Below are 14051 nucleotides of genomic sequence, written 5' to 3' on the forward strand. Positions count from 1 at the left end.
GTCTACTGGTAGAACTCTTCAAACCTAGCCAACATAATGGAAGTTACTGTAATCTGGTTTCAAGGAACCTGCCACCCTGCCCCTGCATCCAAACACAAAATACATAAGAAGCATGAACATCTACTGTCAACCCCTCACCTTATTCAACTTCAGCACAGGCATCTACAATTTCATCTTGTGAACCCAATTTGTTCTAAATCAGGTTTGTATTGTGCAATTTGTGCCAAAGTGCTTCTGTCAAACACTCTACTGTGCATTATTGCAAGTGCTTTAATACAGTACCATGTGTATCAAGTTATTAAAACAACAACACTGTTACAAACAAGTTTTTTTGTGGCTTTTTATGCCACAGCCTAACCCTCAAGGCGTGCAGCATATCCCTTCCTTGTTCACGCCAGGTTTTGCTCTGGTCAGCACATGTTTTATATTGCTCTGTCTATTTTGACCCTTTCTGTGCCTTAATGAGTGACATGGGGAAAAAGCATACAAAAATAAAAGAAAAAAGCCAAGCATTATAGCTCTGGAAAATATAGGTAGGCTTGGCAAAACTAGCAAATATATACAGCCCATTACACAAATATATACATTAAATAAATTCATTTCAAAGTCTCTTTGAGATGCACGATAGCCTACGCACTTTCAAGTTCCCTTTTTTACATTCTTTGACTCTTGGTAAAGCCTTGTATGTTGAACATCTTTTGAAGAAAGAGGATTTTAATCAAACTGGATTGGAGAGATTGTTTTCAATACATGGATCTCCCATGTAAAAGATAAAACACACCAGACAGGAAGTCTCACAATTTACAGGGAGCTTTTTAAAGCTATAAATGTTGGGCCCTCCGATCTCACAGGAAAAACTTGTCTCGTGGTTAAAGAGTATTTTCTAAAAACACACTTTAGTGGATTAATTTATGGACTTTGTCCGTACATTTATATAAAAAAAAAAAAAAAGTTTGTGCATGCATGTTTCAGTTAGTAATAAAATAGTGCTTTTAGTATTTAATAAATGTTTTTTGTGAAAGTTAAAATTACTTGGTTAAAAACCATCTTTACTCCATACCCTGTGAATATATATATGCATATTTAAAATCCAACTCAATCCAGTTTAAATAGGAGACCAATTTAATTTCAGTTTTTACATATCAGGAGCTCCAGTAAAATGTAAAGAAACTACATTGGTGAGGCAAGTGCTAAATATGACCCAGTAAAGCAAATTAAAATAGTAGAAACTGAAATGGAGAGATCCCTGTAAAAATGAGTATTGTCATAACGCTGCACACCTTATTGAAATGCTCGACAGCTTTATACTGAGCTTACAAATAACCACGACAACAGTCGTTGTCCAAAAAATAGCTTCCAGTTCTTGCTTCCATTTATTTATTTAATAATCCATATCATCGCAATATTGCTTTTTCATTCTTTGCATCGTATTCAATTGGAGTTCATCCAGCGCTTAGCAGGTCTTTTGCGTTCGTGATGCCTAGAAAAAAAAACATTACAAAATTATATTATATATATATAATAAGAACTTCAGTGGTTTTAGGGAACTTTGCATGTCTTGAAATACACATTTTAATAAACTGCACTGGGGAACCAATGTCTCACTCCCTTCTCATTTCTTTAATGGCCGAGACATTGGGGTAGAATATTGTCCAGTGACCTACCTTGCATGCCTCTTGCGAACCTGGTCTTCTTTAGATTTCACAAAGATAGAAACGTCCCCTCCTCTCTTCAGATCTGCAAACTCACCATCTTTGGCACTGAACACCACCCTTCATGAAAAAAAAAAAACAGAACCAGACTGTCACATATGCAACACACATAGAACATCCTCCACTAAATTTACACAAAGTGTCCCAGGTATTTTCGGTAGCGTATCAATTCTCAGCTGGGAAATTGGTTGTACGTACTTTTCTTGCGTTTCTCCCGCCTTCACTCTGAGCTTGCGGATCTTGAAGTCGTTGCTTCCCCACCAGTCGGACCAGCCGAAGTAGGAATCCTTCTCCCATTTCATCTTCACCATGAGAAGGTCTCCAATGTCCACATCGGTGGTCACCAGGAACGAGATGGTTTTGTTGGTTGACATGTCAGGTCTGCAAAAAAAAAAATTAAATAAATATATATAAATAGCTGCTTGTTCACCTTTTTCATATGATGATTTAAATGGGAGTTCTAGCCATTGAGAAACTATTTCACAGAATGTTTTCAATGAAGCTCAGAAGCTCTCATGTCCTCTAAAGCCAGCAGTGCAAGTTTTATATTATCTCAGGTGATCTTGTTATATAATAAAGTCGCTGATAGTATTGTTTATAGTCTTGCAAATTCAGTCCCTCTTATTACAATCACAGAATCAAAATACCTGCACTTAAGGTTGAAAATTATGAGCAAAATAACTTCAGTCAGCAGAAACAAGATAGGAAGACAGTTTTTTTTTTAAATTACTTACATGGAGAGGGCAATGTCCTGGACTTCATTATGTGTCCCATACAGAGACAACAGGATTGGCTGATCTGTGAAGGAGATGTTTATCCTGTTGAAGAAATGCACCTTGATCTGAAAGTGGAAAACTGTATGGAGAGACAAGGGGGAAGAACCCACGTAAGAACCCATTTCAACAACTGTATCTCATCCTTAACCCTATATATTTTGCTATTTTCTTAAATAGTATACCAGAAACCACCTGATCACAGCACGGTCACATCTTTATAAAGCCTAGAGCAGTTAACTGTCTAACTGGATGACTCTTTTGGCAGTAAAAAATAAAATGGATAGACGCACAGAAGTATGAAAGTGGTGTATTGGGATCAGTATGCCAGACTGCCACTGCAACTGGGAATACCTTCACATTATGGGCTGCACTGGCAAAGCAATACTGGGAATGTGAAGGGAAAGTGGGTTTTGATTTCCTGTGCCATTATTCCTGGTTCACCATCCGACAAACGCTTGCAGACAAAACGTCCATCTCTGAAAGCCTCTTGAACTCAGGATCGCGGTGCGATCTTCTCCCTGGCTCACCTTTGTAAGGCATCACCTCCCTGGTCTTCAGATACATCCTGGCGCTCCTCTTGTTTCTCACTTTGTTGACGTCGTAGCCCAGGGTGTTGCAGCGGTTCTTGCGGCAGCTCAGGCAGAGCCCCTTGTCGAAGGCTTCCTTGGTGTTGCAGCGGTATGCCATGCTCGGCTTCTCCTCGTTCAACAGCGAATCAATGAACAGGTGGATGGAGCGTTCATGGGAGCATTTCACGATCTGGTCCATATCTACAAATAAAAGGGAAAAAACACAAAGTGGAATTTGGTAAACAGAGTCAAAGACTGTCAAAACTAGAAAAAGGGCTCAGTTGCAGACCATATTTTTCAGCCACCCGTAGCTCAAAAAACTACAAGGTGTATAAAACACACCGTTCAGTATAGGGCAGCAGTGTGGAGTAGTGGTTAGGGCTCTGGACTCTTGACCGGAGGGTTGTGGGTTCAATCCCAGATGGGGGACACTGCTGCTGTCCCCTTGAGCAAGGTACTTTACCTAGATTGCTCCAGTAAAAACCCAACTGTATAAATGGGTAATTGTATGTAAAAATAATGTGATATCTTGTAACAATTGTAAGTCGCCCTCGATAAGGGCGTCTGCTAAGAAATACATAATAATAAAAAAAAATACATAATTATAATAATAATACAATAGGAAATGGCAATGATTAGTGCAATGAAAATGTGATGTGTGGTACTAGTCAATAGCTAAGCATGGCATCAGGGTGATGTACTGTATATTGCAACTATTCGGTCAATATATTATACACGGCCAACCACATGAATACTGAAGACTGCGATTGGTCAAAACGAGTGTCACATTTAATTATTAACCGCTTGTTTCACAGACCCCAATGAGCAATAATCTCCTGGACTACCTTGCATTATTTCGTTGGCTACAATCACCTAAAAAAAAATACCTGCAAATCCATTGGCAGCAATCATGAGCATGGCTTTGTGCAGATCACAGCCTGGCTGGAAGACCCCCCCATTGGGGTAGATATCAACGTGGCCCACTGGCTTCTGGATACCAATGCTCCGGTCGGGGGAGCCCCTGGTGTAGGTGTGCAGCACATCCACAAAGTTAGCATCGTCCGGGGACAGTCGCCGCTGCTCCTCCGCGTACTCAAACGTGGGGCCGGCCGGATCGAGGCCTGAAACAAACAACAAGTTAGATTCCTGTGTCCAACTGGAACCATCTGCATTGCCGAGACCAGCAACGGTGCGATTTCAAATGGTTTACTGTCAACACCTCGTGACGTCTCACCTGTGATTCGGTTGACCTTGTTGTTTGTGAGACTGCCGGCAATGCCAGCAACGTGAGCTCCGAGACTATACCCGAGCAGATGAAACATCTCCAAAGGGTAGTTTATTTGACTCTGAAATTAGAAAACACACTTTATAATAACAATTAGGTGTGGGGGGGGGGGGGGGTGCATTTTTCAACCTCAATGATCTTACACTGTAGGAATTTCCAGATTTAGTCTGAGGTTCCCTCTCTAGTCTAACTTCAGAACCCATTTCTTTAATATGTGTTGAAAATATCATTGTACATTACTGTGTCAAGCTAATAAATATAAACAAAAAATCATCCAAAACCCAGAAATCCATTCATCTCCACCCCGAAGCAGGATCGCTGCTCCTCACAAAGTTGTACAGGTAGCCCAACTTCAGAATTTTCTTCCAACCAGTACATATAGCCAATTTCAAAAGACCCCAGTTAACAACAATCTTGTACTGCCCAATTAAGGTCTGCGAGTTTAAAAGCCATGATTTCCACTTGCCTCCATCCAGTCCACGAACTTGGCCACATCTTGCCCCACTAGCTCGGTGTACGCAGCAGAGGTGGGGTAGTGCTGCTGCGCTCGGTGCAGCCAGTCCACCACAATCACGTTGGAGTGGGGCTCTCTCTCGTACAGCGCTGCCACCAGCTTGGGGATCCAACTCTCAAACAGCCCAGTCACCTGGGGAGGGAACACACTCACTCAGAGAGGGCCAAGGATCACGCTACCCGCTATGGTGAGGTGGACCTGGCTCTGACTTCCTGTTCCAGCTTTAAATTCAACAATGTGGGGGGTGGGGTTCTGCTTACTATTGTAATGAAGTAGGAAACACTTTTTATTTTCCAATCCAAGTAAATGCTCCTTTTCTTTGTAAGGCTGGCAACGTTACGGCCAGACTTTCATTCACAGCCATGACATATTTGGAGACACTGGCTGGATAATGAAACATCTGTTTGCATATTCCAGCCTTATTACAGCCTTTGAGTAATTGCAGACTCTGAACCTGCTATTTAAGCTGAGGCTGCATTTTTTGTTGAGCTAGTAACACAGAACCACATAAAATAAAATCAAACCGATTTAAGGGGAGCAGGCTAGTTCTAGCCCCTGCCCACACTCGCATACAAGCTGCCAAGTGGGATTCCTGCCATTAAAGAAAGCTGGGACCACTGTACAGTTCTATTAATGCTTGCAGCGAGCAGTTCTTGGAAAAAAGAAGCACCATAGCTGTTGATATTACATACAAGAGCTCCACTTGAAGCGTTCTTAGTTGGCACACGGATGAGATGTCAACAGTTATAATGTCGAACAGCTGTGGCAAGCTGTAGCCCCCCCCCCCGTGTAAAACAGTATGGCCCCAGTGTTAGCGCACTGGTGTGGTTGGTTCTACTGTATTATAACTTGCGTCATTTCACATACCCCCGGTGTGCTTGTGTTTTCAATCAACGGCTTGTCGGATGTTAAAACGAGTTTGACTTTAAGTAACGGGGTGTTCAGGACACCTCTCTTCTACCCGTTTTGAAGTCTGAACAGAGCGGGTCATAAAAGCCTCGCTATAAAGACTCCGCCCGATATATACAACTCTAGACAAGGCTGCATTGTTTTGTAGTTTATTGTAATTGAATCCAGGCTTGTGTCTATGTAAGCCAGTTTTGATGTGATGTCGTGACTTATGTTTTTTTTTTTTTTTTTTTAAATAATCTCCTTTAGAATCATCGCTACTGTTCTATAAGCCGCAACAGCAAACAAAAAATAAAAGAAGAAAAAAGAGGGAATCCCTTCGTTTGGGTACGCTCACCGTCCACCCGTGGATGACCACGAAGGTCTTTATGGTCTGGTTGAATTTGCATTGCGCGATGGTCTCAGGTTGCCCCGGGACCAGGTAACAGGTGTCATCGTCCGGAACTTCAGGCGTGCGCAGAGAGAACTTGGATTCGATGCTGCTGTAGTCGACAACCCACTCCGTGCTGTTTGCTGTAAAGGAATTCACAGGGGTTGGTACGCTTCATTGCAATGAACTACACAACTAGCGTCGATTCTGACCTCCTTCATTTCAGAAATATGTATATTTGAATCTGTATGTTGTTTCTCAAAAGCAATCGGGAACCAGCACTGAACTGCCACTCTTATAAATATATGGAATCGGTCATTTTTCTTCGTGTTTAGTGACCTGGAAGTAAATTCTACAAACTTTCACAGCGCTTTGTGTTGCTGCATTATTACCAGATTTCATGCATGCTGGTTTGAACTCCTGTGGAGTTAACTAAATATATGGTTTGTATGGCTGCGACTTGATATTGAATTGCATTAAACTGGCCTGGCCGACAGCTTCTATAAATCCCCACCTCATTCTTTATATATCAGCACGCACGAACAATGCCGTTACTGACTGTAGCTTATACACTGCAACTGCGTAGGTATAAAAATAACCGCTTTACAAATGTACTATCTGCGTCTCAAAAACAGCAATTATACATAAAGCACGTGGTTGCAGAAGCGCATACCCGTTCTCTTCTGTGTTCGTGACAGATCTATTCGAGCCCTGGGTCTTGTATACTCATAGCCACGACTGTAAGACCTGGCGGTTTATGAAAATCAATTATTTCAAAACAGCAACTTCAAACGGTACAGCACTGCCCTCAAATGGTCACAAAAAAAACGATCTCTTAATTAAAACCTAAAAAAAAGTAGTCTATTTTCAACAATAACTTAGCCGCTAACAGTCGCCGATCAAGGTTGCCTGTAATAAATAAATGCAACACTTGTTTTCTAATAAAATATTTTTTAAGATCAATAATAGTCTTAGAACGCAATGGTGTTCATTTGAGCTGGAATAGTGAACAACCAAGAAGCAGACATGTTATTTATGCTACAAAAATATCATTTTTAAACTAATACACGGGGGCGATTTAAACCAATGCTTTGCAACAAAATGTAAAAGAACAGAGCTAAGAACTTGACGAGTATGTAATGCAAGTTACAACACAGAAACATGAGCAACGTGTAACTATTACTGTAGCCCTTTAGAATTTCCCACATGAAATACTCCGTTCAGCCGTCACTGGTCTTTAAACAGAGAGAACGCGAAGCCACCTTTTCAGTGACTAGGAACCAGGTTCCAGGAGACCTCGCTTGAGGCAGCCTTTCTGTATCCAATCCCAAGTTTCCCGTGGTATGCTATGCAGTCTCCTGAAATCAAGTTCCAAGCCACAAACCGGCTTCGTGTTCCTTACAAACTCCGCTTTGAAATCCGCTCATTTGAAACTCTCCAATATAATATATGCTTATAATTGTACCCTACATATATATGTTACTCTTATAATTGTTATTCATTAAAATCTCAGTTTCATGGGCATTTTTCTACGCTCAGACAAAAAACAAAACACTTGAGTCTTGGAGCGCCAGTCTTCAACCCTGACTCGTTCAGTAACCCAGCCGTTTGAGGTTACTCTCGGTCATAACTTTAGCATACCAAATCCATGAAACTAACTTGCTACTTTTTGGCCAAAAAGTTTAACAGTGTAAAAAAAAAAAAAAAAAAAAAAAAAAAAAAAAAGAAAGAAAAGCAATTCTGGGTTTGTTTTTCCAAAATAAAAAAAAAAAATTAAAAAGTTTGAAAAATCGTAACACAAATGCACTTACTTAAAAAGGTTGCTTCAGTTGTAGTATTTGAAAGACTTGCGCACGTTTTTAACAAGTATATCCATACAATCGCCAATAAAGCATTTTTTTCTCTTCCCATATTCGTTAGAAAAATCCAGGAAAAATAGACTATTGGTTTTGCAGTATTCCAACCTAACTGTTACACTAATAATAATGCTGCTGCTGCTGCTGCTGCTGAACCTGCGCTGTATCCTTTAATCACAGACACCCTCCCTTCCACTTTCTATATTCTGAGTGCCACACAGGCTCTCCCAAACCTTTTATGTTTGTGCTGAGCCATATGCAAATTCCTCGAATGCCATTGGTTGCAATCCCCCGAAGGCGTGGCCGCTTAATTCGATAAAGGTGATGCATTAGCGCAAGTTCGGATATCATATTGTAATGGTGCGCGTTTTTAATTGACTTTATAAATACAAATAGCATAGCACACAAAACAAATCTATAAACAGACCTGTGCATTATTAGTCCAAACTGCACTAAACGCCAAGCCCGTGAAGTCAAGCGTTTTATTTTTTAAAGGTAAGATGCCTTTGACAGCATTGGAAACCGACACAAGCACCACAGCTGTATATACATGGGAAAATCAAATTCCATTAATAAAAATTGTTTTTAAAACTTCACTATAATCATGTTTAATTTAATTCATACCGAAAATGGAGCCTGGTGCTTTACTTTAGTGACATCGCTGACATCATTAACGTGGATTTTAAATTGGTTTAGTTAAACTGGGTTAACGCCGTGGTTTAACCCACATTTCATTGGTCTGATCCCGGCATTAAGCAGGTGGTAAAAAAAAAAGAAGAAAAAAAGTTTAGCCTGTACACAACAAACCTGGCAATGTTTTATAACAGCTGTATTTCCGTTAAGTGTTGTGCTTGTAATAGGAAGTGCTTTGTTTGATCTGTTTACCGCGCAGTCGGCACTCTGCACATGCTGTAAGTGCTATGTTCTCAAGCCTGTTCTTGGCCCCATTGCATAACACTATTTATAAACTTAAACTTGTTCACCCAGTCCACGTGTTTGTAATTTGTATGTATTTCTGTACTCTATTAAATGACGTGTGGGCTGGTATTGCTTTTAAGTAGGCTGCCAACTGAAATCGAATTTTATCATTTACACACCAGTTATGGACAGATAATCCTGTATGAGGTTTGTGTGAGTGTGTGTGTGTGTGTGTGTGTGTGTGTGTGAGTGTGTTTTTTTTTTTTTAATGAAATATGAGATTAAATTAAGCTACTGTTATTATCCACATAATAAAGCCATGCTATCACACAACCACAGGCGATTTTACACCTAGAGCGACTCGCTCTGTAACCTATAGGTTTTATATTTTGAGTATATGAACTGGATTTTAGATGGAAAACATTTTCGCAGTAGATCATTTTAAAAAGGTATTTATAACTTTATGTAGTCTTCTGACAACTAGTTATATATATATATATATATATATATATATATATATATATATATCTGTAATAGTTGGCATAAGAAAATCGCACGTCTGGCTGCATTGCAGCTCATTATGAAAACAAATGGTTTCATTGTAACAATCTCCACCTACAGCACACACCAGTCCGGGCAATGCTTTTCCTGTTTCTACATTTCTACACTATTCTGCCTCCTAACGCAAAAAGCGGTTAAATTCTGGTATTCTCCCGCCCCTCAGAAGGTGGGCGGTGGGTGTGGAAGGAAACCACACTTTCTCATTGGCTGGGCGGTGCTGAATGTTAACCGCCACTGGCCAGCTGGGACGCAGAGGTTATCCGTTCAATCTGATTGAGAAACAACCCGCCAGTGCGTTATTGAATTAGTAAATATCTCATCCGATTTTGCAAGTATACCGCTTTTGGTTGCGATGCTGCAATAAACGTGTAATTATGTGTCCTTTTTCATTTTTATTAATAAAAGGCTAGTGTTTTGACAAATAAATCTGCAATACGCAGCGTGCCTTTTTTGTGATATGTATTCTGCAATATGTAAAAACTGCACCAGCTATGTTCAGTTACTTTTAAGAATAGGCTATGCAATTTGAGAGTTGAGGAATGGCCACATATCATGTGTTAGCCCTTATTAAAGTTTACCACAGTCTTTCTGTACAGTATTCGTGGAGTTTCCCCCATGCTTTTCCCAGGGTTATACCATGCATTAACTATAGTTTGCCTTGGTTTGTTTTTTTAATGTGCTTTACCATACCTCGTTATAATTTGCAATGCTTGTCTATGCTTTGCCATGCATTCAACATCAGTATTGCCAGATAAATAAGGTATTGTGAAAATGATTTGTTGTCTTTAAGAGTCTGTTTCCAAGAGTTAACAGGGAGGTCCTTGTGGCATCATTGGGATTATAAGATAACAGCCTGAGTTGAAGCCTTTACCAGCTGTCTGGGTTCTTCCTATGATTTAAACAGAGTGGTAAGGGTTAGAATCCACCATCTCCTGCCAATTCACTTGAATTAGAATAGAATTAGAATTTGAATTAGAATAGAGGGCTTTATCCAAAACCTGTCCCGCTGAGGCGCACTACAAACCTTTCACACTTTTTAATTTGCTGTGGAAATCATAATGACACAACTCTGGATCTTGGATATGGGAGTGCGTGGTAATGCAAACAGAAAAATGTGTGATGGGGGGGGGGGGGGCTTAAACTGATGATTTCTCAAGAACGGAAAGGCACTGAGTTAGTCTGGGAACTCTTCATATCTATTGGACCCCAGGGCTCCACCCTGGCATTGTATAATTCCTTAGGCAGGATTTTGTTGGCGAGGCACTGAGTGTCCGAGACGTTGGCACTGGCTTGTGAAGCCTGTCAACTCAACACTGCCAGTCGATTGCGATATTAAAAGCCATTTCTCTGTCTGGGGGCTGACTGGCATGCGTTCTATTGCTGTGAGTCCAGCTGCGATGCGCAGAGGTCTACAATCCCATATCAGACACGAACGAGCAGAGAAGCACATTGACCAGTGTGACCGCAGACTGAGCTGCATGGGGTTCTGAGAGTCCGGTATGAGAGAAGAGGCAAGAAACCTGGCTGCCTGTGTCATTGCATCCTTATTCATATGCTCTCGCTACCTCTCGGGCTGTCTACCCATAATAAAGGAAGCATGGGTCTCCAGTGACCCCCTTATTCTCATAGCAAAGCGTAAAAATAGCATAGCGAAAGCATATCAAAACATTGTGGCAGACAATGTTAAACCATGGTGAATACATACTATAACCATTGCAGCGATCCCAATAGGAGCCGTGTTGGTGGGGCAGAGTGAGCGCGCTCACCCCACAGTGGCTTGTGTTGGTCCTGGTCTGTGTTTAGGTCACGCCCCCTGTTGGTAGCAGCTGCTGCTGCAGCGCATGCACTAGTCTCACACTAATATCAATATATAAAACATGTCACAGTTTATTTCCATGTCATTTGTAATAATTTACATCAATTAGCTGCCGATTATGTGTGCATGTGTCTATAGAAATGATTGACGATGACAGTGCTGTCAGTGTGAAATGTATAATGTTACACCCTCAGGAAACAGACAGACAGTTGTGTAGCTGCTCATTAATCATCTTAGTGCTCTGCGGTCACAACAGAGACAGAGAGGACAGATTAGAAGAACATTACCCTTGGGGGAGATTGGGTTAATATGCTGAAATATAACAAGGATTCATGTTATCCTGTATATTTTGTCTAAAATTTTAAAAATAAAATTAAAAAAACACAGCAACATTACAGCCAATCAGATGGCTTCCTCGCATTCTAAACCACCAAAACTGACCAATCATAACTAGGATCAGAGATGACGCCCCCTTCCCCTCCCATTTTGCATCCTTGAGGACTGTTGCATGTATCTCTTTATTAAAGCCAGACACAATAATTGAATCACCACTTCCAGTAACAATCCTGCTCACATATGGAGTTGTTTGTGGGTCTGGAGGGTACTGCTGGTCAGGAGGGTTGGAGAAGATTTTTCTGTATATCTGGAAGGCCAGCTTATCCGATTGTGATGAAACTTTCTGTTAGACGTTATTGAGAGCATTAGATTCTATGCATGCGTCTGTCTGTGTCTCTATCATTTTTGCATATAGAAAGCCGCTTATTAAATCGAGTCGAAGCTTGGTATTCACGTGTGTTTTTTGACATGTGTCCATTGAGACTAGCACATTTATTCCATTTGTGATCAAACAAACATGTTCCGTCTCTGATGTCTTTGAAGATTGGTACATCCGCCCCAGCAAATGTTTTCTCAAAGTATAAGTGAGTTGTGAAGCAGGAATGTTGTGGCACCACATAATGATTCATTAAGAGAATGGTCCATTGTTCTGGTGGAGGAATTGTATGCTTGGCTATGTTTTGAAAAAGATACAAACACATTATAGATAATATTACCCACTCATATGCAACATTAGTAACGATTAACATTATTGACTAAACTGAGAAATTCCTCATGGGAAATTTGAATTCAGATTTAAGCACCACATACACTAGCATTTCCCACAATCCACACAGTATGAACCCGTGGTTTAGGGGTTTCCCGTCAACCTTTGATCACAAACCGTCTGTCTTTGTTTTAAAACAATCCTGTCGTTTTTTTTCCTCCCTTACTTTAAGAATACAAGCTGCAACAGCTGGCGGTGGCATTTACCTACTTATTTCAAAGCCTTTTTTTGTCATTTCAGACTAAACATCTCATTACAAAAAAAGTCTACCAGACAAAAAGTCCATTAAGATAAACCTGCTGACAACTGCAGTTTCCAAAAGTTCCTTCTCGTATGGTTCAGTGAATTGAGCTGGGCTTGCAGGTATTATTATAAAGATGTTTGATTCTGTACGTCAACCATAAAACACTGATAAAGGGTCTAGTCAAAACGTTTGTCTGCTTGGCAAGTGTCTGAAGCCTTGGTGGCACAATGGACACACACCTCCAGGGACTGGCTTGAATCTGACCTCAGGACCTGCACCGTGTTTCCATCTGCACTGTGATACTGTGATCAAGTTTAAATCTGTAATAGCACTTGTCCTGTCCAAGGTTTGACCTCTGCCTTTGTGCATTATATACATTAGACCACTTCCTCCAAGCTATTTAGGGAGACAGATTTGTGCAAGTCTTCAACCCTAACTGTAGCACGCAGAGTCCAGCTGATATAATTCTGCTGATGCATGATGATCTGTGATTTCAAAACTGCTGCTGCACTTGTCCTATGGACAGGATGTTAATTTAATATAGAAATAAGATCATGTTACACAACAAGCGTGGAGAAATCTAGCATCGGATAACGTGTTCATATTCGATGCTGCTGAGTGATTGGATTGATATCGGCTCTCATTTAGTTTGTGGGTTATGCGACCCGTCTGTCTCTGTATTATTTACATGCATGGTATGTCCTCTATATATTCAAGTCGCTGCTCATGATATATCAGGTATATAACATGACAACTACAATGTTAGGATATAAACTGTTTCAGACACAGAAGTCCTTCATGAGCTAAATTGCAGTGAAAAATATTGAAAAGATAACGTGAGGCCCCATGACATCCAACAACATACAGACCTCGTGTACACCCTGGCACACAGAATGTACTGACAAAGCTTCCTGTGGATATGTGCAGCCATAAGGTTGGGAGGTAACCTCCTATTATTTTTCACTTCGTTGACATTTTTTTTTTCAAGCGCTTAAAGAAACAAGGCCCTGTCAGCTAATTCTAAGTCTTTTGAAGCGCCTGCGCTAACACTAACCTCTTGAGCATTGCCAGTGCTTCTGCCCCTGGAAACAGGAAGCTGCGAGCCCGTGTTGAATGGGACCCTTCTTTGTGCAGGTATGGGATTTGTCTCCTATAGCTTGTCAAATTAAAGGCAGGCTGCTTGTGTTTTATTAAGCCCTGCTAGAAAAGGTCCTTTCTCCCCCAGACAGAGAGTGGAATTCCAGCCCAATCATTCCATTGATTCTTGCCAGCTTGAATTACATGGTGGTTGGAATCTGTATCCCATATGGAAAACTGTAGCATGTCTTGTATAGGCCACTGTACACCAAAATGGAATTTTATCACACAGGGTCTCGGGGACTAACTGGGGTATGCAGAGACCATTGTTAAAACAGGGGG

The 14051-nt window shown here is 40.8% G+C and overlaps 1 protein-coding gene across 1 annotated transcript; it reads right to left on the reverse strand.

Moving 5' to 3' along the window:
- Window positions 1–762: 762 nt before the first annotated feature.
- On the reverse strand, window positions 763–8190 carry LOC117401443 (lipoprotein lipase). The gene is made up of 10 exons (XM_059014931.1): window positions 7947–8190; window positions 6103–6278; window positions 4809–4988; window positions 4292–4403; window positions 3945–4178; window positions 3016–3258; window positions 2447–2567; window positions 1911–2093; window positions 1665–1772; window positions 763–1480 (listed from the first exon to the last, which is right to left on the reverse strand). The coding sequence occupies exons 1-10, from the start codon at window positions 8044–8046 to the stop codon at window positions 1432–1434; spliced, it is 1506 nt and encodes a 501-aa protein (XP_058870914.1). The 5' UTR covers window positions 8047–8190; the 3' UTR covers window positions 763–1431.
- Between the last annotated feature and the right edge of the window lie 5861 nt (window positions 8191–14051).

This window comes from Acipenser ruthenus, chromosome 49, assembly GCF_902713425.1.
Source record: "Acipenser ruthenus chromosome 49, fAciRut3.2 maternal haplotype, whole genome shotgun sequence".
Taxonomy (NCBI): domain Eukaryota; kingdom Metazoa; phylum Chordata; class Actinopteri; order Acipenseriformes; family Acipenseridae; genus Acipenser; species Acipenser ruthenus.